The following is a 19,093-nucleotide window of genomic DNA, read 5'->3' on the forward strand; positions in this document are numbered from 1 at the left end:
ACGTTTTAAGTTAAAAGGGGGTTTTAAGCATCAAAAAGTGATTCGAGGAAATAAACTATTTATATTTTTTTACCATACCTTAGGAATCACTAAACTAACAACTATCTCTTCCAAATCTTGTATAATCAATAGTATAAACGTTGCATTATTTGTAGTTTTATCTGCGCCTTCAATATTTCAACACCGTATGCAACACACTGATGCAATGACCCAATGTGCAGGAGCTGTGAGAAATCCCATACAGCAGTAGCTCAGTCCAGCAGGGTTTCAGCTCTCTGGATTGGAACGTCACGAAAAACGAACATATGTTCACAGAGAAAACTTTGATAGCGACAGTGAACAAAAACATTTTTCAAGAATTGTAACTTGAATTAACAGAAACCGTTTCAACATTGATAGAACCATCCTAACTAGAAAATTGAGCGTGAAACGATAAAAAATAAAAACAATTATTATTTAATTTTTCACTTGCTTAACACACAAATTCTATATTGAGATTTTGCTGTTGTAACTCCTTTTGTAATTTTGTTTCCTTATTGATGAGTTTTCATTTCCTACAATATTTTCCATTTTTCTCCTAGCAGGTTGTTTATTTTACTAAACTCAAAAGGGATTAAACAAAGTAGTATAAATTGTAATTTAATTGTCAAATTAACAGAAAAATTAACGTTACTAAACCCACTGCCTGTTCATATTTTTGGGATAGCATTACATTTGTCATTGTCTATATATAAAAAAAAACTATAAATGCTACACTTTTAATTATAAAATATTTTACAAAAAATATTGATATACTAAATCATTTAATATGCTCAATTAGCTTTAATTAAGTAATTAAAGGCCTACAGAAAACAATCATACTACCATTGGTGGCATTCACATAAGACCTACTAATGGAAAAAAAAACATTTTACTATTATACCTAGAATATTATTTAAGTTAGTTAGAATATTATTTCATTAAAGCCACTAAATAAAACAATACAATAAAAAAGATCAGAAATTACAACAAACTAAACTACCATTAAGTAATAACCAAACTTTTGGAAAATATTAATTAGAAAACAGATTTCCTGCAAATCTGTTTCAATGAAAGAAAAATGAGTTCCACCAGGGGTTGTGTTGAAAGAAGGGTTGTGAGAGGTTTAAAGTGCTTCAAGTGTGAAGGGCAGTTATAGGGTTGTGATGAAGAGGGATGAACAAACTCAGTTAAACACGAATACATCAGTTTACTGAGATAAAACATACATTACACAGCATAACACACTAATATCATAGTGAAACACCATCAAGTGATACAATTGACTATTATTTATGTGTTCTGTAATCATTTACTGAGAGGGTTGCCATAGATTACTGCTTGAAGAGGAAATTTATTGAAAAGGGATAGAGTTTGGCTAGGTTATCTGAGAAGATTTAGAGTCCAGGTAGTAATAGATTTACAGCAAAAAGTCACAAAATAAATAAAACACTGATATTTCATCTGTATGAAACCTCTTCAGTAAATAGGTTGAAGAGAAAAAATACCCAACCTTTGAAAAAGATAGATTCTCTTTAGAAGTCCAATATTAGGATAAAATACATCAGTGTTAGTTTTCTTGTGTCTATTAATCCTGGGACTCTAAGAAAAGGATCCTAGGACATAAATAAATACCAAATTCTGAAAAAAGCCCTACTATAACATCTTTAAGCTCCTCTAAATGTTTAACGTAAAACTTGAAAATGTAAAAAAACACTAAATAAAATAAACAATTATAACAGGTATAATTTTTCTTTAGTGAGACAAATCACAATGGTAATTTTAACAACAAGATGTAACTTATAAAATAAAATTAGATATCATGTGAATCCTCTAAGTTTATAATTGCTTTCACTCTACTTAATATGGCAGCCCTATTCCGAGATAAATTGATTAACTAATGATAACTGCTTTGTGCAATTCACTTTAACACATACAAAAACGTATTATATTACTGTATATCTCAGTACTGTACATATATGCTATATATGATCAGAATACATTTTTACACTGTTAATCATGCAAAACATTTAAGAATAACTATAACCTATAAATATTTATATAACTAATAATACACTTACGCAAGATTAATAAGTAACAATATGACAAATTTTATATTGAGTAATGTTACAAATAACTGTGCTATTTAAATCTTACAAATACAAAGCTGACTGAACTGGAATGTTTCTAAATTGAAACAAAAATAAACGTAAAGTAGTCAGTCTAATATTTATAGTTCTAAACTACTTTCTTTCGTTTATCACAGATTCATTCAATAAGCATTCTTAATATCATTATTAGGCCTACAATGAAGGTGAAATATAACCACCTAAATCCAAACCATAGGCTTGAAGCCATTATACAATTTTTATTTCAGAATATAATTTATACAAATTAAGATCTTTAAATGATTAGTGATTTTATTGATAAACATAAAAACATTTTACTATTTGGTTTGTTAAATTAAACCGTTTATAGCATAGCTCAATATTTGTTTCATGCACGACTTTCAGTGAAAACCAACACAAATGATGACAAAATCACTCGACATTTAAAAGCAAATGTCTGGTGGTAAAACATGTGACAAAACTTACCTTGACAATACTGTATCTAACAGAACAGTGAATGTAGTCAAAATAGAATATCTCTTATGTTTATATCACTAAAATACATTATGATAAAACTTTCTCCCTTATATCTAAACATATGACACCAAAGACTTAGAACGGAGATTTGAGAATTATTTAATACTCTTCTTCAATACCATTGTAGAAATCATCTGACATCAAAACCATTATGGTAGTTTCCAAAGGTAGTTTTTCTAATTTCAGTTTACAGATAAGGTAAGCATAATTAATGTTTTGGAAAATTGAAAGTTGTGCATTTCAACAATGTGCCCCCGATATAAAAAATATTTAAAAATCAGATTAGCAAATGTTTATCAAGGGAAACCTTTAAAAATATAAGTTGGAATAAGATGGGTTGAAGGGCTGATTTTTAAGGGGATTCACAACTGAAAATAATAAGTGTACAAAAAACTAAAAATTGTTTTTATATGAATAAATAAATAAAAAACTAAGTGTTACCAACAATTTATACAGTCCAAGCTTTACTAGCCCAATATTTATAATTTAGGTCTGATTTTATAAGCCAAAAACTCAATAACAAATTTAGGTAGTAATATAGAATTATTGTAACAATAAGATAAGAAGTAGTAATTAACATATTTTACCATTTAATAATTCTCTAATTTGTTTTAGTAAATTTATACCTTAATTTCCAAGCACTTAATTTCCAGGTTGTGCCAAAGCACAGAGAAGTTAGGTACACAGAAAACATTTAATGGTGTCTAGCACTAGTCACTGGTGTCTAGGGCAAAGTCAAACACCGCCCTCCTTGCCCTCATGTACTACAACGCTCACGGAGGAGGAAGACCCTACGCCATAGGAATTTTCCCTAAGTGTTCGCTGATCAGGTTCTTCCTTGCTCTTTACCAGTATATTTCTGGCACAACATACCGGATACGGTCGTCCCATATGCAAGATTCCTCTGTAGCTTACTTCTCTGTGGCCAGCAGGCAACCATGCAGCAGTACTCTGCACTATGTTTTTTTAATTTTAAAATAATGACAATAATAAATAATGGAATTTTATAGATTCTCAAGAAAAGAACATCTTGATGAACAAACATCTTTTCAAACAACAAATATTTTGAATGATTTTCAGTAATGAATCCCCTTAGTGCCTAAGAAAAAAATCAATAAACTGTACGTTAACCCAAGAACAACTGGGAGAAAGTTGGCAACATACATACAGAGATAAATAGAGATACAGAAGGTTATGAGAAGACGCTGTCACTGCCAGGCGAGGCCAGTAGAGGCTTACGCTCGGCACTGGTCCGTGGCGTAGAGGGAGGGAGAGGCGTACCCCACGGGTGGGAGGACGGGGGGAAGGCCGGTCTGTCTCCTGAGAACCTCTGAGATTGCTTCACCAATCCTGTGACTGCTAGAACTACCCACACTGCGGCTAGGATCAAGTCTGTGGGAGAGACAACAGCTTAGAAACCATCAACAGTAAAAATGTAGAACTAATCATTACCACTAGCTTCTATGGTAAAACACAGGCCAGAGTGAGGCACCAACAGTCTTGTACCTTCAGTCTATTGAGGAGCAGCTCAGGCAGCCGGCGAATGGTCTAAGAGTCATACTGTTGGCTCTACTATTTCCATGTAATGCTTTTTTGACCACGGTGTGTGGCATCTTCAGGAGTTTGTAATTTTATGTTCTTTATACATTATTTACACTATATACACAGATTTACCCTTTCAGTGAACTAATAAAATTTTTATATGTAGATAATTTAAAAAGAAAATATATACAAACTCCCTGAATATGCCACAAGCTGTGGCGAAAATGTTGGAGTAAACTACAAATTCCGCAAGAACAAAGGCTGCCAAACAAGGTACTTACTTACTTTCCGTGTCCGGAAATCAGACTTCGCTTTTCCAAAAATTAGCTACCGATATGGCTTTGTCATTCGCTTGTAAAACAAGGTAACTTAGATAGTTCAATATTTTACTTTTTTGCCACTTGGAAAATAAATCAAATAACATCATACAAATATTATCTTATCCTATAAGTTTGAAACCATTTATATATCCTAGGACGTTGAAACATTGATATTAATGTTTGCAACATAAAATACACTCCAATTCAATCCACTAAATATTTTGGTTCTTCTCAAAATTTAAACAAAGTAAATATTTTCTCCCCAAAAGCACACCTCAGGTCTCAGATCTTATAAGCTGGGACTAAAAGGATAAACATGGAAACTACAAGATACACTATTCATTTGGATAAACGCCAAACTGATTACAATTAGGGATGTTTTTATATCTGTGGGGTCAACATAGGCTGAGTGTGAGCTAGGGGTAGAGGGGTACAAGGGTAGGGGAGGGTGACAATAACTAGGGGAGAGACACAATGACAATGTGGACCATGATTTATCATCTCACTGAATTGATTGGAAACAGTTTATAGTTGCGTAATGACACTCAGCCATTGGCTACAACAGCCGACAGGTTAATGATACACTTCAACCTGTGTTGCAGCTGTTTTGTTGCGTTTTAGTTTTACAAAATTGTTATTGTTTAATTTGATCTGTCACAGTGGTCTGGCATTCATAACATATCAGCTTTAACCATTTGAAACTATTCTTTTGATTTTTCATTAGTATTTCTTTGAAAATGTTGTTTCTCCTATCATGTACATTCTTGACCTTCTTCATGTGATTTTTTTATGTATGAAGAAGTATAGACGAGTTATCTACCATTTACATGATGCACAGTTATATACAGCCTATTCATCCAAAATAATTACAAACTAAAGTAAATTGTTTTTAATTTAATTTTTGTAAGAGTAGTTTTCAACACCAGTGGGTGGCATTGTTCGCAAATATGTTTAGGAGAACCCTGGTCTAATACTATCTAGAGGTTCAAGTATTTAATAGAATACTTCTGGGAAATAAGAAACTACCTCAAGTTTAACCTGAAATAGTATTTAAATATTAAAATGAAAATTGAAAGTAGGCCTAAGTTAATTTTAAATTTTAGGAGATTAAGACTATTTCTTTTTGCAAAAAAGGTATAGAGTAGGGGTAACTTACCTTAATTGACATACTTAATCACAAATCAAGTCAATTAAGTCAAACTTAAAAAATGAAGTGCTAAACAAAATTTTTATGTTATTATTTTTATATTTTTTATTATTTTATTTTTCAACCTGGTGTAGCATACAAAAAATGTTACAAACGAAAGACTTACCCTTCATCTGGAACGGAGGGTCAATGATGGCCTCCCCGAAGCCGGGGACTGTGGCTCGTCGCATGGTGTTGATGAAGATATACTTGAGATTGCCACCCACATAGTGGTCTATGGGGACTATGGCAGCGTACGAGCCAACCACTGCACATGCCACGATGTTGACTATGTCTGGGTGTCGAGCAAACATCAACCCAACCAATATCACCAGGCATGTGAAACACATCCAGTAGTCCATATCATGTACCAGATACGCTTGGTTCACTAGAAAAAAAAAATAGTATGAATAGTCATAGATAAAACATACTCCCTTAGTAGATTAGTCATCCTAATGGAACAGCTGAAGCCAATTTGATTGTTAGTTCTGTACGTCCAACTACATAGGTTATGTTTTGTTTACAATTTGTTTCTTGTTATTGCAGTAATTTAAAACCTCGTTTAACCTAATAAAGCGATATAATCATAAACAATAACTGGTCTCCTAGTTATATAACCAAACAGTAAAGCAAAAATCATGAAAATAACCCTAAAATAATAGAAACAAAATGTTGTCTACACTAGCGATCAGTGTGGACGTACATGAACTAGACGCAAAAAACAAGCTTCAAAATTTACAATGGGATGAGGAGTCTACTTGTGTTGCTTAGTCTATGGAATAATCTAAAAAAATATGTATATTGTAATTTTGATTGCATAACTTGCATCTTTGAATCAAGACGTTTTAGGTATAGGTAAGATCTAAAAACAAACAAAATTAACTTACCTCCTTAGATAAGTACCTACTAACTTTGGCTATGAATAAAACTAAACAATCTATTTCAATGTTAAAAGTAGCAACCAGTTTAGAATAAAAATGTCACTATTTATTCGTCGTTATACGTAACTCTTATCTTGAAAAAAAAACCACAAATTTTTGAGTTAGAGGAAAATAACTGAAAACGTAAATGTTTACAAGAAAAGTAGACTACAATGACACAACTCTTCTTTTGTTAAATTGCATATTAACATCCAGGCTAGATTTTAAACTTGAGTACAATTTATTAAATAAATCAACTAGATTCCAAAGTTGTATTTTGCGAGGGAATTCATAATTAGTTTTCAAAAAACATTTAGTAAATTAATTACTTGATTAGAATTAAAAACTATGGAGGCTTACCTATTGGAAAGTATATGACAACGGAAGCAACCAGGTAGCCTAGTGTAGACAGGGCCATAACAACAGACAGCAACGGGGAGCCAAACACCCACCACAACAACAACCACATACCGGCCAACGTCACTCCTCCCACAGTGGCTATCCCTATGTTGGCTGCAACAACAACAACAGTAACTCTCATTATGTTCTCTAGCAACATAGTTTACATTAATTAAGTAGGTACCCAACTGTGAAAAGACATAAGATAATTTTATTTCCTTTAGAACTCAATTTACATAAGTCATTGGAAAACGTCTTGCTACGTTATAATACATTATGAAATAAATGTCAAAAGATCATTATAAATAAAACAATTCCTTCAACATCATCTGAAAGAGAAAACATAAATATGTCACGTAACAAGGGAAAGAGTACTGTACCTGAAACTCGCCATGCAAAGGGTGAAAGTAAAACATCACACTCATCAAACTATTAGTCAAAAAAGTATTTCATATTCTTTTATTAGTTTAAGAAAATTATCTACACTGTCAAATGGGTTGGCCAGGAGGAGAAATTCCACGTCCCTTTTGAACTGATTGTCTGGTTCATTCAATTGATTGTCAAAAAATGGTTCATAGGTCAAAATCAAGAGATGATAAACAAAACTTTCCCCTAAAAGTCCTCTGTTTAACCAGATATCTACCACTTTTAGTTTGAAAAAGAATATTTTATTTTTAAATATTACTTAACAGAGGGTAGAGCCCTGTTTTAGGAAAAAATCAATAAAACAAATTTTTAATTTTTTATTATAACACATCTATAATTTATCATACTGTATATATATTTTTCTGTAAAATTATGTGTGTGTATATTAAGTGGGGAAAACAATTATTAATAAGTTGCACTGAATAAATTTGATCAACAATTTTCCAATTGTATTAGTACAAATCAAATATGACAAATATTTAAAAACACAGGGTTTTTAAATGGTAATTTTCCTAAATTCAACAATACGTAGGAAAAAGAAAAATCTAAAATTTAGGTACCGGTACAGCAAATATTTTGTTTTATTTGTAGGGTTGTATTTTATTTGTATTGTATATGTTTGTATTTAATCAAATGACAGCCAAAAGTAACTGTTGTTATTGTAGTTAATGATATGAAATGTTCAACAACAAAAACTGATATCTACGCCTCATAGATAATACATGAGTCATGATGACTCATCTGTGTCACCTCACACAATCACTGTACACTTGATGTTTCTAACCAAAACTAGCTCAGTAGCTTCCATTGTTACAATCAAAGTAGGTCTACTTCTTTGATCAAATTTAAATCTTTTCTTCTCACAATAATAAATTTAATATAGGCTGTAGGGTCCGTCTAATTTAAGTTTTAACTACACTTTTCCCCTTTTTTTATCTAAGGTAATTGGTACCTAAAGATTTAAACAATTTTCATTTGAACCAATTTACTCACACGGTAAAGACACTCTCAGAAAGTTAAGCTCAAAGAAGGGTTGAGTCAGAGAGGGGGGGGGGGGGAGGAACACCGTCTAAGCTCTGTGAACGACTCTTTGAAATTAACTGCTCTCCTCTTTTAGATTGCAGAAGCTACAATAATGGCATTGACTTAAAATATTTAAGAAAATCAAGTATTTTAATAGTTTAATCCTAAAATATACTGTTTTTTGAAACTTTTTAATATTAAGGTAAGTTCAATATATCATAGCAAAAATGAGAGTATTCTGCGCAATAATCATGGTCAAGAAGTTGTACAGTATAGGCTATGGTGAAAGTATGCAACCCATAAATATTTACTCTCTTTAAGATTTTTAAGTTCATAGATTGGAAAATGATCAGAAAAATGATTTTTTTTACATTGTCATTAATGTATCAATCTATGAGTCAAAACAGAAGAGCGACTCTTTTTAGGGAGATCGTTCACAAAGCTTAGTCGCTCTTCTGATGCTCTGTCCCAACAGTCATTCATAGAGTGCATTTTACTAAACACCCAAGCTTATACAAATAAAAAGAAAAAAAAATAAATTAATAAACACTCGAAATACCATCTTTGCCCTAAAGATTATACAATATTTGTAAAATATATTCGTTGAACACATACCTGCATCGGACAAGCCGTGGGGTGCTACGATGACATAGGTGATCATACTTCCTACAAGGGTGCTGAACAAGAACAGCTCCGTTTGGAAGAAGGAGTGACCGTAGAAACAAACAAACAGACCGATGAACAAAACCAACGCACACAGCGCTCGTGAGAATGTCGATGCTACAACAGACAAGAAGGGTAACTTAGTTAGATAAACTTATGTTCCAGTTGTGTTTGATTAGTTTACAAACTTTTCATTAGGATGACTGGGAAAACCAGCCCATCAATAATTTTTTTTAAGAAAAAATAAATAGGCAAAAGTCAATGAAGAACCCATGTGCAATTTTAAGGAAATAAGCTCACAGCTGGTCGTTTAAAAGTTGTACCCTTTTAGAAAAAGTGGACATTTTTAAAACTCAAATTTATAGAAACACATGGTCCAATATAGGGGACACTTTCTGAAGAGAAATTTAACTACTATTAACAGAGAAAATTAAAACTATATTTAAACAATTAATGAGGGCATTGATGCATATTTACTCTTACAAAGTTCGGTTCTTATCACTGCATTATTTAAATTACAAAAATGGATGTAACAAGGAGACTGTGCTCAAATTGAACATTTAAATACAGTTCAAAATTTTCCAAGGTAAAATAAATCCACTATTAAAATCCATTTTTAGCCCCTGAGCTGTGATATTAATTAAAAATAGGTATTTACCTTCGTCTACAGCTCAATCTGTTGTAACTTGAGTTACGGCCGTTTCGGCATTATAATGCCATCGTCAGACGTTGAACATTCAGCTGAAGTAGCGTCGTCATAGTTGAAACACGAAACACAAACACGAATAACATTTTACTTTTACAATTAATAACGAAAACACAACAAACAGGCCTGTCGCACACACGGTACCGGTTGACATTGCCACGATCTGAACTGGAAACGGCCGTAACTCAAGTTACAACAGATTGAGCTGTAGACGAAGGTAAATACCTATTTTTAATTAAATCCACTATGTTATGTTTAAATTAAATTTGTTTATTTTTAGTGTACACCATAACAAGGGTGTTTACCTGTTAACAATTATATAAAAAATAGCCTATTTAAAATCCATTTTCATAAATTGTTTTGTATCACGTTTGCCATCTGGCTGTGATTAAACATTCAACAGACAAGGATCAGCTATTAAATTACAATCCCAATTTAAACCGTAATAAAGAAAATGGTCTGTGTCACTGAATGTTTGTAAGGAAACTCTATAAATGCATCAAGCCCAAGTGGGACAAAGTCCTATAGAAAATTAACTTTTCTGTTACCTCTGTTTGTCTTTTTCCGTTAATCTTTTTTTACCTTGTTAGATCATATCTGTATCCATCCCAAAATATCAAGGTGGACCTCCTTGCGTAATGTAATAGGACATAATTTTATATTACCTTTGGTTTATACAATGTAACAAATTTTTACAATGCAAATAAATATTTTAATGCTGAAATGTAACTAAAAACATGTTATAGGCTTTTCATTTTACTGGGTAGGAGAACGTCCCCACCTGAAATTGAATGCTGAGGACGCAATTGCTCCTAAATGATCACAGCCTAGAGTTGGAAAAAAATATTTTCAAAAACCGGTGTTTTAGTTTAAACAATGGAAAAGCTAATTGGTTGGATATGCTGCAACTGAGAGAAAGTAAAAACATAAAAATCAAAGCTCAAGTACTACTTAATCAACAAAAACAGCTAAAATACCATTTTCAAACAATGGAGTACTTTCCAAAACCCATGAAACGTTACTAAGGTCAGAATCTAGCAGTTAAAAGAAATAAATAACACTTACTTAGAACTTGGCAGGTGTCAGTATAGCGTGACGGACTGCAGGTATAGCTGAGAGCAGGAACATACACAGCGTACTGGGCAGAGGAAGAGGACACTACTACAGCAAACACAGAGCCTGTGCCATGGTACGCACTGAACACATGCTTTAGTGGGTTGAATCCAAGGTCAGGTACCTGTGTAACATGTACAGCCGGTGTAGCTCAGAACAAAAACACAGCAAAATCCAAGAAAAAAAGATAAATTTTTGATTATTCTGTGACGTACGCTGGTCTTGTTTTTAAACCACTTAAAATTTGTAAAACCTTTTCAAATAATTTTTTCATCCTACTAATTATTTAGTAATAAAACTAGTAAACAAAATAGTTTATACACACTTTCAAACTTCAAACTCACCTTCCGTGCATTGTCAGTAATTCTCTTGACGGTGAGCATTTTGCTGATGAACTGAAAGTACGTGTCGGAGGTGAAGTCCTTCTCTGGTAGGTACAAGTGGTACGTCTGGTAGTGCAGTACGGGGTCACAGATGCCGGGGGTACCTAGGACAGCAGGTGCCTGTGCTGGGGCACTAGTGACTACCACAGTGGGGCCTGTCACCCCCACCCCTAGCCATGGGGCTACTGGCACTGATGCTTCTATGTTGCAGCCTCCAGGCACTGGGGCTACGGCCACGCAAACCAAGGTATTAGACATTTTTGACAAAGTAGGATTTTTAAACAAATCAGTTTATAATCAGCTTAAATAGAGTAATATTTATTTGTATCACATTCTTGTACATAATCACAGTTTAAGTGTAAATATATTAACTAGGGGGTTTTCCCAATTTATACCTAAAAAAATGATTTATTCAAAATTACCACATACAATTTTAGCCTATAAATTTGTAAAAAAAAACTTTTATTTGACATTTCCATGTTATAGAAAACTGGTGAAATAATGGTAATAGTGTAGTAACAAGTTGCTTTGCTTTTAGCTGTGTTTTGTGACAAGAGGAAATGGAAACATGATAATTATGTGGTTAGGAAATAGTTACACGCCCACTTTAGAATATAGAAATAAAATTCTATAGCACCACTTACTTCTATATAAACAAACTTACTACTAAAAAAAATTAACAGGCTAGTTTCAATCAACAGTGCATAGCTTAATTAAAGTTACTATAAAATTAATATATTTTAATGAAATTCAAACAAAGGTAATTTCTTAACGTTGAGTTATTATCACAGAATATAGACACCTAAAGGTACCTTTAGGTATCTATATTCTGTGGTTATTATTTTTGGAGTCATAATGTAAACAATTCAAAAAGATTGTTTCTTTGACAGCTGATTGGAATCAAATAGATGGTACACTATGTAGTAAAACGTAAGAGAAAATGTGTTCAATATTCTAAAAAACTGGGGTTTTGAACTCTCATTATTTTGTTAGGCATAAATTACACCTGGTATATGGCATTCTAAAACATGTAGTACCGTACAGGGAAAAGAGTTTCTCCTGAATTAAGCAGCGTAAATTTCCATCTTGAACATCGCCGACAGACACGAGTTACAGAAGTTGAGTTAAGACCTGTATCACCTTTTTTTGTAGTGAAATGTAAAAATAACCAGAGTTCATGGTTTGTTAAGATATTTTTTTTAAATCATACATTTTCTAGATTTTATAAAAAGAGCTTTAAGTAACCTTTTCATTTAACCTACAGAAGATTTAAGATTTGCTTACCATTTTTAGTGTATGCCACAATAGTCAACAAAGCTGTGACATTGAACGGATTCTCATTCAGTAGAAACAGTTGAGCAGTTTCAGCCGAAGTAACGTTTTGCATAAGCCCAATGTTTTGTCCAGTCACATATTTGCCCTCTACCTTCTTTATGGTGTAGCTAAGCGTAACGTTGTGAAGATACACATGAGTTTGCACAACAATGAATTGAGCCCAGTCCGGGATATATTCTGCGTGGATGTAGTAGTCCATGTTTGCTTGTAATTCATGTATCTCTTCAACAATTTCTCCATCACCAATTGGGCTTTTTAAACTTTTATAAGACAGCAATATTTCTTTAGCTAAAAGTAAAATAGTAAATTATTTTAAGAACATGAAAATTGAATACAGGTATAGTTGGCTCAAAACGTAGATAGACATCTCCTCAGATAGAATGGACCGTCTTAATCCCCTGTTGACATACCATAGACTCATAGATTACAGGTTTTTTAGTAGCACTCGGTAATATTTATAGTATGCTAAGTTAAGCGACAACTGCGTTATGACGCAAAGGTACATCGTAGAACTATGATTAAAATTGGTTTTTATTCGTCTAAGTAAGCAGGAAAAAATGAGCCGTCACTTGATTATGTAGGTCTAATGTATCAATTGATTACAAACTATAGCGTGACACAGATTTTTGTGGAATTCCAGCAGTCCAGGGTGGATGCCACTAATAAAGGCTACGGGTATGTCAACAGGGGATTAGGACAGCCCATTCTACCTGAGGGGGTGTCTCTCTACGTTTTGAGCCAACTATAACTCTCAAGTTCAATCGGAACCAGATGACCAGGCTGCCCTCAAAAATACATATTTGTTTGCGATTGAGTTTTTCACTGTCAAAAATCTACATTTCTTTATTTTCCGGCCATATTGTAAACACAAAAAATAATATCTACCTCAGATTGGTCAGTTCTAACCCATTCCCGCACTTAACCTTTACTCATTGCTTCATTGCTTTAAAGGCAATAGCTTTCAGTCACCTGGCGATGAATGTCCGCATCCCAGATGTTTCTTGTAGGCCTAATAAAAAAAAAAAATGTATCACTGATCTCATCTCGCACACAGTGGGAGGTTCAATAATTCAACACATTTTTTAAAACACTCCAAGCGAAGCCTACATGTTAGCTACATAGCTGCGAATCATGTAATTCTGAGTTCACAATATTTGATGAAAGTAAGAAACGAGAAGCTTTGTTGCGGCGAATTACGGAGCTACGTACATGCAAAAACGGCCCCTACATAAAAAACAAACCTTGTAATTATAGAGCAGTCAGCTCCATTCACTCTTGGATTGAAATACCTGGATTCGTATGGTCGCGATTTCAGATTAAAGTACCAAGTACCTAAGCCTTCATGTTGTGAATAGCTGCTAAATTGTGCAGCCAAGGGTCCAACGCCGAGTTAGCCGGACATGAGGGAGTCTAGTACAGCATAGTTTACTGAAATATGCGTACAGATCAGGCCCATATATAGACCAGGTACCTGAGGCAGGGAAAAGAAGTAAGTTTAAAATTCATCAATGCCCCACACGTTCAACAAATTATTTGCAGTACAGTATACAATGCATGGGCTATGCCTTTATGAAAGATCACTACTATTTAAGAGTCTAAGGCTTCACAATGGTCTAAAATACCTGCTTATTTTAAGGTTACCAATGATATGGAAAAGAAAGAAATCAAACCATTCCTTATAAAAAAGAAATTACTATAGACCTACACAATAGAAGGGTGTCTAAATTACCCCCTTCAAAAAATTTTGGAAAAGTGACTGTTTTAATTTTTACTTCTTAGCTACCATACTCGTACTGTAAGAAATTACAATGTCATCTGTTTCACTAGCTTTGCTGTTTCACGACAATAAACTGATATTATTGTTTAAGAATTGGGTAGGCCGTAGTTTTATATTATTCGGCAAGGAGGAGGATGCGACAATAATAAGTTAACAGTATAGAGAGGTTTTCCCGAGAGCTGTGTTGCTAGATTTAGATAGAATGCCGAAGTGGTTGTAGATGGGAATTTGACATGTGACGGAGGACAGAGGAGTCTGAGGGTAATTTTAGAATATAAAAAAAAACTTTCATTTGAGTAGCTACAAAAGTATCAAGTAGGCCTACTACTGGTACATGGGTAGTTAAATTAATGTGATAAGGGGTAGCCTATAGGCCTACTACCTATAGCCTAGATATACTTTAACGGTTATTGTTTTTGTTCCAAAATACTATGCCTATCTCAGCAACTACATTTTAATATTACTTTAATATTTTTCATTTAAATGGCGACCATACACAGTAGGCCTTGGTATTTTAAGCCAAGTATGAATAGAGATGAGTGTAGGATGAGTGGCGCGATCTTGCAGTCTTGTTAGTGACTAAGGCATATTCCTTAAACACAGCTGTTAATTAATAGCCCATATAGCTAATGGCAACTAACTTAAGGGACCTACAGTTTATAGTGGAATCCGAACCACATTTTTACCTTGGTAAAAGAATTAGTCTAAAAAATTATCAGGATAGTACTGTGGATAGTCGTAAAACTCACTAGTGCAGACGCTAATCCATACTAGGGAGTATCGTATCCACAGTGCATGCCTATAAATATCCACAATTCCTGACCAGGATGACGCCACCGTCCCAGTCCTTATAACTTATTATTATTTTGATTTAGGACCGTACCTGAATATTGATTTAGATATTTATTTGTTTATTAGGTAGCCGAGTTGTGCAACACCATCATACAAATTTCAAGGTTTGATGCAAGTGGACAACCTAAGTTAAGCTCAACTTATCAAATTGCACATCAATTTTATCTAGGGTTAGTGACTAACGGCAAATTGTACAATGGATATTTGTGGAATCTTAGTAAGTTCTAGTTGAATTAAGTAAAGTCTCTCATAATAATTAGTTAGGTGACAATAAAAAGACCAGAATGGGCGATTACCACCAAGAGGGACCTGGGCTGTATGTTGAAGTGTAATAAGTTAGACGTAGATGGAGGATTTATAGTTTATACGATTAAGTTTACTCAAAGTCAAATATGCACCAAGCTAATACAAGTTACGGCTTTTAAAACATACCATTTTGTCGTTCTTTAAAGTACGAGATATTTTCCCCTGACGAAAGTGAGGTTAGGAAACACATAAACAACACACAGCTGACTCCAAATGAATTCATTATGTGTGTCTCTTTTAAAGGAACCTTAACACAAAATTATGCACATTCTTTAAAACCCTGTTCAAATTATGCTCAATCAGAACTAGTTTCATATCATTATCACATTATCACTGCACAATCACTAAACTCGACGGAATTTTAACGCCTCAACGATTATTGATTAGAAATCACAACTTGGCTTTGGGTCGTCTACATTCAGCTGATGAGTAAATGATTCTCTTTCTGGCCACTGGGAGCGCTCAGTGACAAAAATGGTAGTGTTGGATCAATGAAATTGTGATAGTGTAGTAAAAACTAGAATGGTGCACGTAAATTAAAATTGTGAATTAAATGATATTAATTGTAGGCCATGGGTAAGGATCAGGAGTTATTGGAAGCTGCACGTAATGGAAACACTCCGGTCGTGGAAAAAATTCTTAGCCAGCGAGCAAAAAGGAGTGGCCCTCTTGCAAGGTAGGCCTTAATCTTTACACGTCAAAATAATATTCCAGCTATTTTGTTTTGATTTATTTTTACAGTTTATTTGGGAATTTAATATTACTGACTAAAGGTTTGAAATTCAACATTTAGCTTTAATATCTATTTCGATTAGTTTATGAGGTTAAGGTTGAAATTAAGTTAATTTTATGAAACAGTTTTAAGATAGGCTAATGAGTTTTAATTTACTGTAGTCAAAATTTAACCAATAGATTGGTGTCCTTTTGAATATTCAACATCAAATTTTAATGATCAAATACAAGGTAGGCCTATTTGAAATATCAAACAATAACAAATATTCCTTCTGGAAGCGGCCACATAGGGTATACTTCCATATCTGTTGGCACACACAACCAAATGAAAATATCGATCGATATATCGATTGGTTAGTTAGGTAAGGTTAACCAAACCAAACGATATATGGAATTAAACAATCGAATAATCAATATTACTCATTCGGTTGTTTGTGCCAACAGATAAGGAAGTGTACCCGCCACATTAGTTACAAAACAGAAACCTTTTAACCATATAGAACACTCCAGCCTCTACCCCAATATCAATGGTGTTCAAGGTTTAAATTAAATGTTATTTGTAATACTAGTTGCATGTCACCACAATATTTTTACCAATGGTGTTATATGAAAACAACACACTTTTTTCTCTTGTGCTGAGTTAGTCAACTCTGTCAACACCACACCTCTGATTAAGTTGAGTGTTCAACCCCTGAATCAACCTTTACCGTAGCTCTAAAGCCGCGTTTCCATGAGGCAAGTAGGCAGGCAGGTGGTTACCTGCCTCTAGCGTATTTCAAGTTACCTGAGGCAGGTAAGTTAACCTGCCTGCCAACTGACATCGTGTAAGTTTACGTTTTTTGATCGATTAAATATGGGCACTAACACACTTTTTTTCTCTTGTGCTGAGTTAGTCAACTGTCAACACCACACCCCTGATTAAGTTAAGTGTTCAACCCCTGAATCAACCTTTACCGTAGCTCTAAAGCCGCGTTTCCATGAGGCAAGTAGGCAGGCAGGTGGTTACCTGCCTCTAGCGTATTTCAAGTTACCTGAGGCCTAGGTATAAGTTAACCTGCCTACGAACTGACTTCGTGTAAGTTTACGTTTTTTGATCGATTAAATATGGGCACTAACACACCAAATCACAAACAGCTGGTATTGTTCTTAACAATCTAAATAAGCAATGTACGGCTATATATTTTAAATTGGTTTAAATAATCTGATTCTGCGTAATGTTTCTTGTGATGCTAAAGTAGTTTGAACTTGATAGGACACAATCTTCAGACGTTGAAAGATGTTATCATTTTGCTTCATCAGAAAATTGAATTCACATTTAACTTATAAAGAGACACACACAAACATGCAAGTCGCAGACATTAAAAATCATAAAACGGTAGGCCTACTATGAAAACAATAAAATGAAACTAACAATGGTATCGGGGGATGATGTGACACAACTTGATGGATGAAAAGTCAGATGCATACGTGTTAAATGTACTTTAAGCCTAACTATGGGAATCGACAACCTTATGAGAAAGTGAATGAAATGAAATGAAATGCTTTATTGTCCATTAGGCATGAAATGCAATAGGCATCGTCAGAACAAATAACAATATACAATTTTCATAAAAATTAGAACTAAAATGCAAAAATCACACAGCAAACAAAACCAAAAACAAACCATGCACAAAACTACTGTCAAGACAAAACAAAACAATCTGTTACTTACGTACATAGGAAAAACTCTCTCACAGTCTCCTTGGGAATGTCGAAGAAATCGCTGGTTTTATAGAGTGGGAAAGCCAATAAAAGTGCCCGGAGATTGTTTTTGAATTTTCTGTTGGTTTGGTTCCAAGCTGTACAAGAAATGTGGTTAAGAAGCCTTATGCTTAACTGACTGGAATTTCTTTTTGTTTTGCTTAACCTAACATAAGGTACATCAATATTGTTCTTATTTCTGGTATTGTACATATGATAATCACCCCTACGACTAAGTGACTGGAGATCATTTTTTACATGCACAACTGAAACAAAAACATACAAACTACATACAGTCATGATTTCCTCATTTACAAAGAGAGGTCTGCAAGGGGCATCATACTCAGCGTTTGCTAGGATTCTTACAGCTCTTTTTTGTATTAGCAATACCTCATTAATTTCAGCAGACCCACCCCAGAGTCTGAGTCCATACCTACAAAAGAACTCCTTGAAAAAAGCTACATAGGCTTTTTTTAAACAGTTTTTATTTAGACAACTATTTAGGCTTCTCAAAAGGAAGATAACTCTGGAAAGTTTACTGCAAACCAAGGTTATATGAGGGCTCCAAGTCAGTTTTGTATCAATGCAAATACCCAGGAGCTTAACAGAGGTCACATCTTGTTTAATGTTTTTCAGCGTAAAGACCAAAGATTGTGTTTTGGTTTCATTGAGAGACAAAAAGTGTTTATGATAGAGCGTTCAACGCGTGAAGATGAGTTCATGACAAGTCAAAAATAGTTATGTGGTACAAGCAACATTTGGATAAGTCCTGGCGATTGCCACTATATTTTTATCAACAGTTCCCTCTTGCAGCCTACTGTACCAGCTCACCGTAATTGCTAGATATGTTCCAAGCACAGACCCGGGGCCTCCTGGATAGGCAAATGCAAGGTTGGAAGAGGCTGCTTTTATTTTTACTTCTTAAAAAAGCTTAAGATGGGCTTAATCACCTGGTTAAAATCCATTGGTGACTGTCAGGATTTTAAACTACCATAGGTCTTCATGAC

The 19,093-nt window shown here is 34.0% G+C and overlaps 2 protein-coding genes across 2 annotated transcripts in view; one reads left to right on the forward strand and one right to left on the reverse strand.

Moving 5' to 3' along the window:
• Positions 1-1,208: 1,208 nt before the first annotated feature.
• Positions 1,209-16,022, reverse strand: LOC128986999 (transmembrane 7 superfamily member 3-like). The gene is made up of 8 exons (XM_054407640.1): positions 15,741-16,022; positions 12,629-12,967; positions 11,306-11,571; positions 10,914-11,085; positions 9,095-9,259; positions 6,992-7,144; positions 5,839-6,099; positions 1,209-4,055 (listed from the first exon to the last, which is right to left on the reverse strand). Exons 1-8 carry the CDS (start codon positions 15,835-15,837, stop codon positions 3,856-3,858), a joined length of 1,653 nt encoding a protein of 550 aa, XP_054263615.1. The 5' UTR covers positions 15,838-16,022; the 3' UTR covers positions 1,209-3,855.
• Positions 16,023-16,057: 35 nt separating this feature from the next.
• LOC128987000 (ankyrin repeat and SAM domain-containing protein 1A-like) overlaps positions 16,058-19,093 on the forward strand; it is a 140,059-nt gene continuing 137,023 nt past the window's right edge. Inside the window, exon 1 of the mRNA XM_054407642.1 lies at positions 16,058-16,290. Coding sequence (XP_054263617.1) covers positions 16,187-16,290 — 104 coding nt within the window. The 5' untranslated portion in view covers positions 16,058-16,186. The remainder of the gene's footprint in view (positions 16,291-19,093) is intronic.

Source organism: Macrosteles quadrilineatus, unplaced genomic scaffold (assembly GCF_028750875.1).
Source record: "Macrosteles quadrilineatus isolate MER2022 unplaced genomic scaffold, UCM_ALF_1.0 Scaffold_2__2_contigs__length_208266976, whole genome shotgun sequence".
In the NCBI taxonomy this organism is placed as follows: Eukaryota; Metazoa; Arthropoda; class Insecta; order Hemiptera; family Cicadellidae; genus Macrosteles; species Macrosteles quadrilineatus.

Excerpts from the sequence above, each read along its gene's own strand:
- LOC128986999 (XM_054407640.1), bottom strand. The coding sequence starts at position 15,837 with ATGAATTCATTTGGAGTCAGCTGTGTGTTGTTTATGTGTTTCCTAACC. Across the intron at positions 6,100-6,991 it reads TGTCATATACTTTCCAATAG|TGAACCAAGCGTATCTGGTA; the intron begins GTAAGCCTCCAT and ends TTTTTTTTCTAG. Across the intron at positions 4,056-5,838 it reads CCCTCCGTTCCAGATGAAGG|ACTTGATCCTAGCCGCAGTG; the intron begins GTAAGTCTTTCG and ends TCTCTCCCACAG.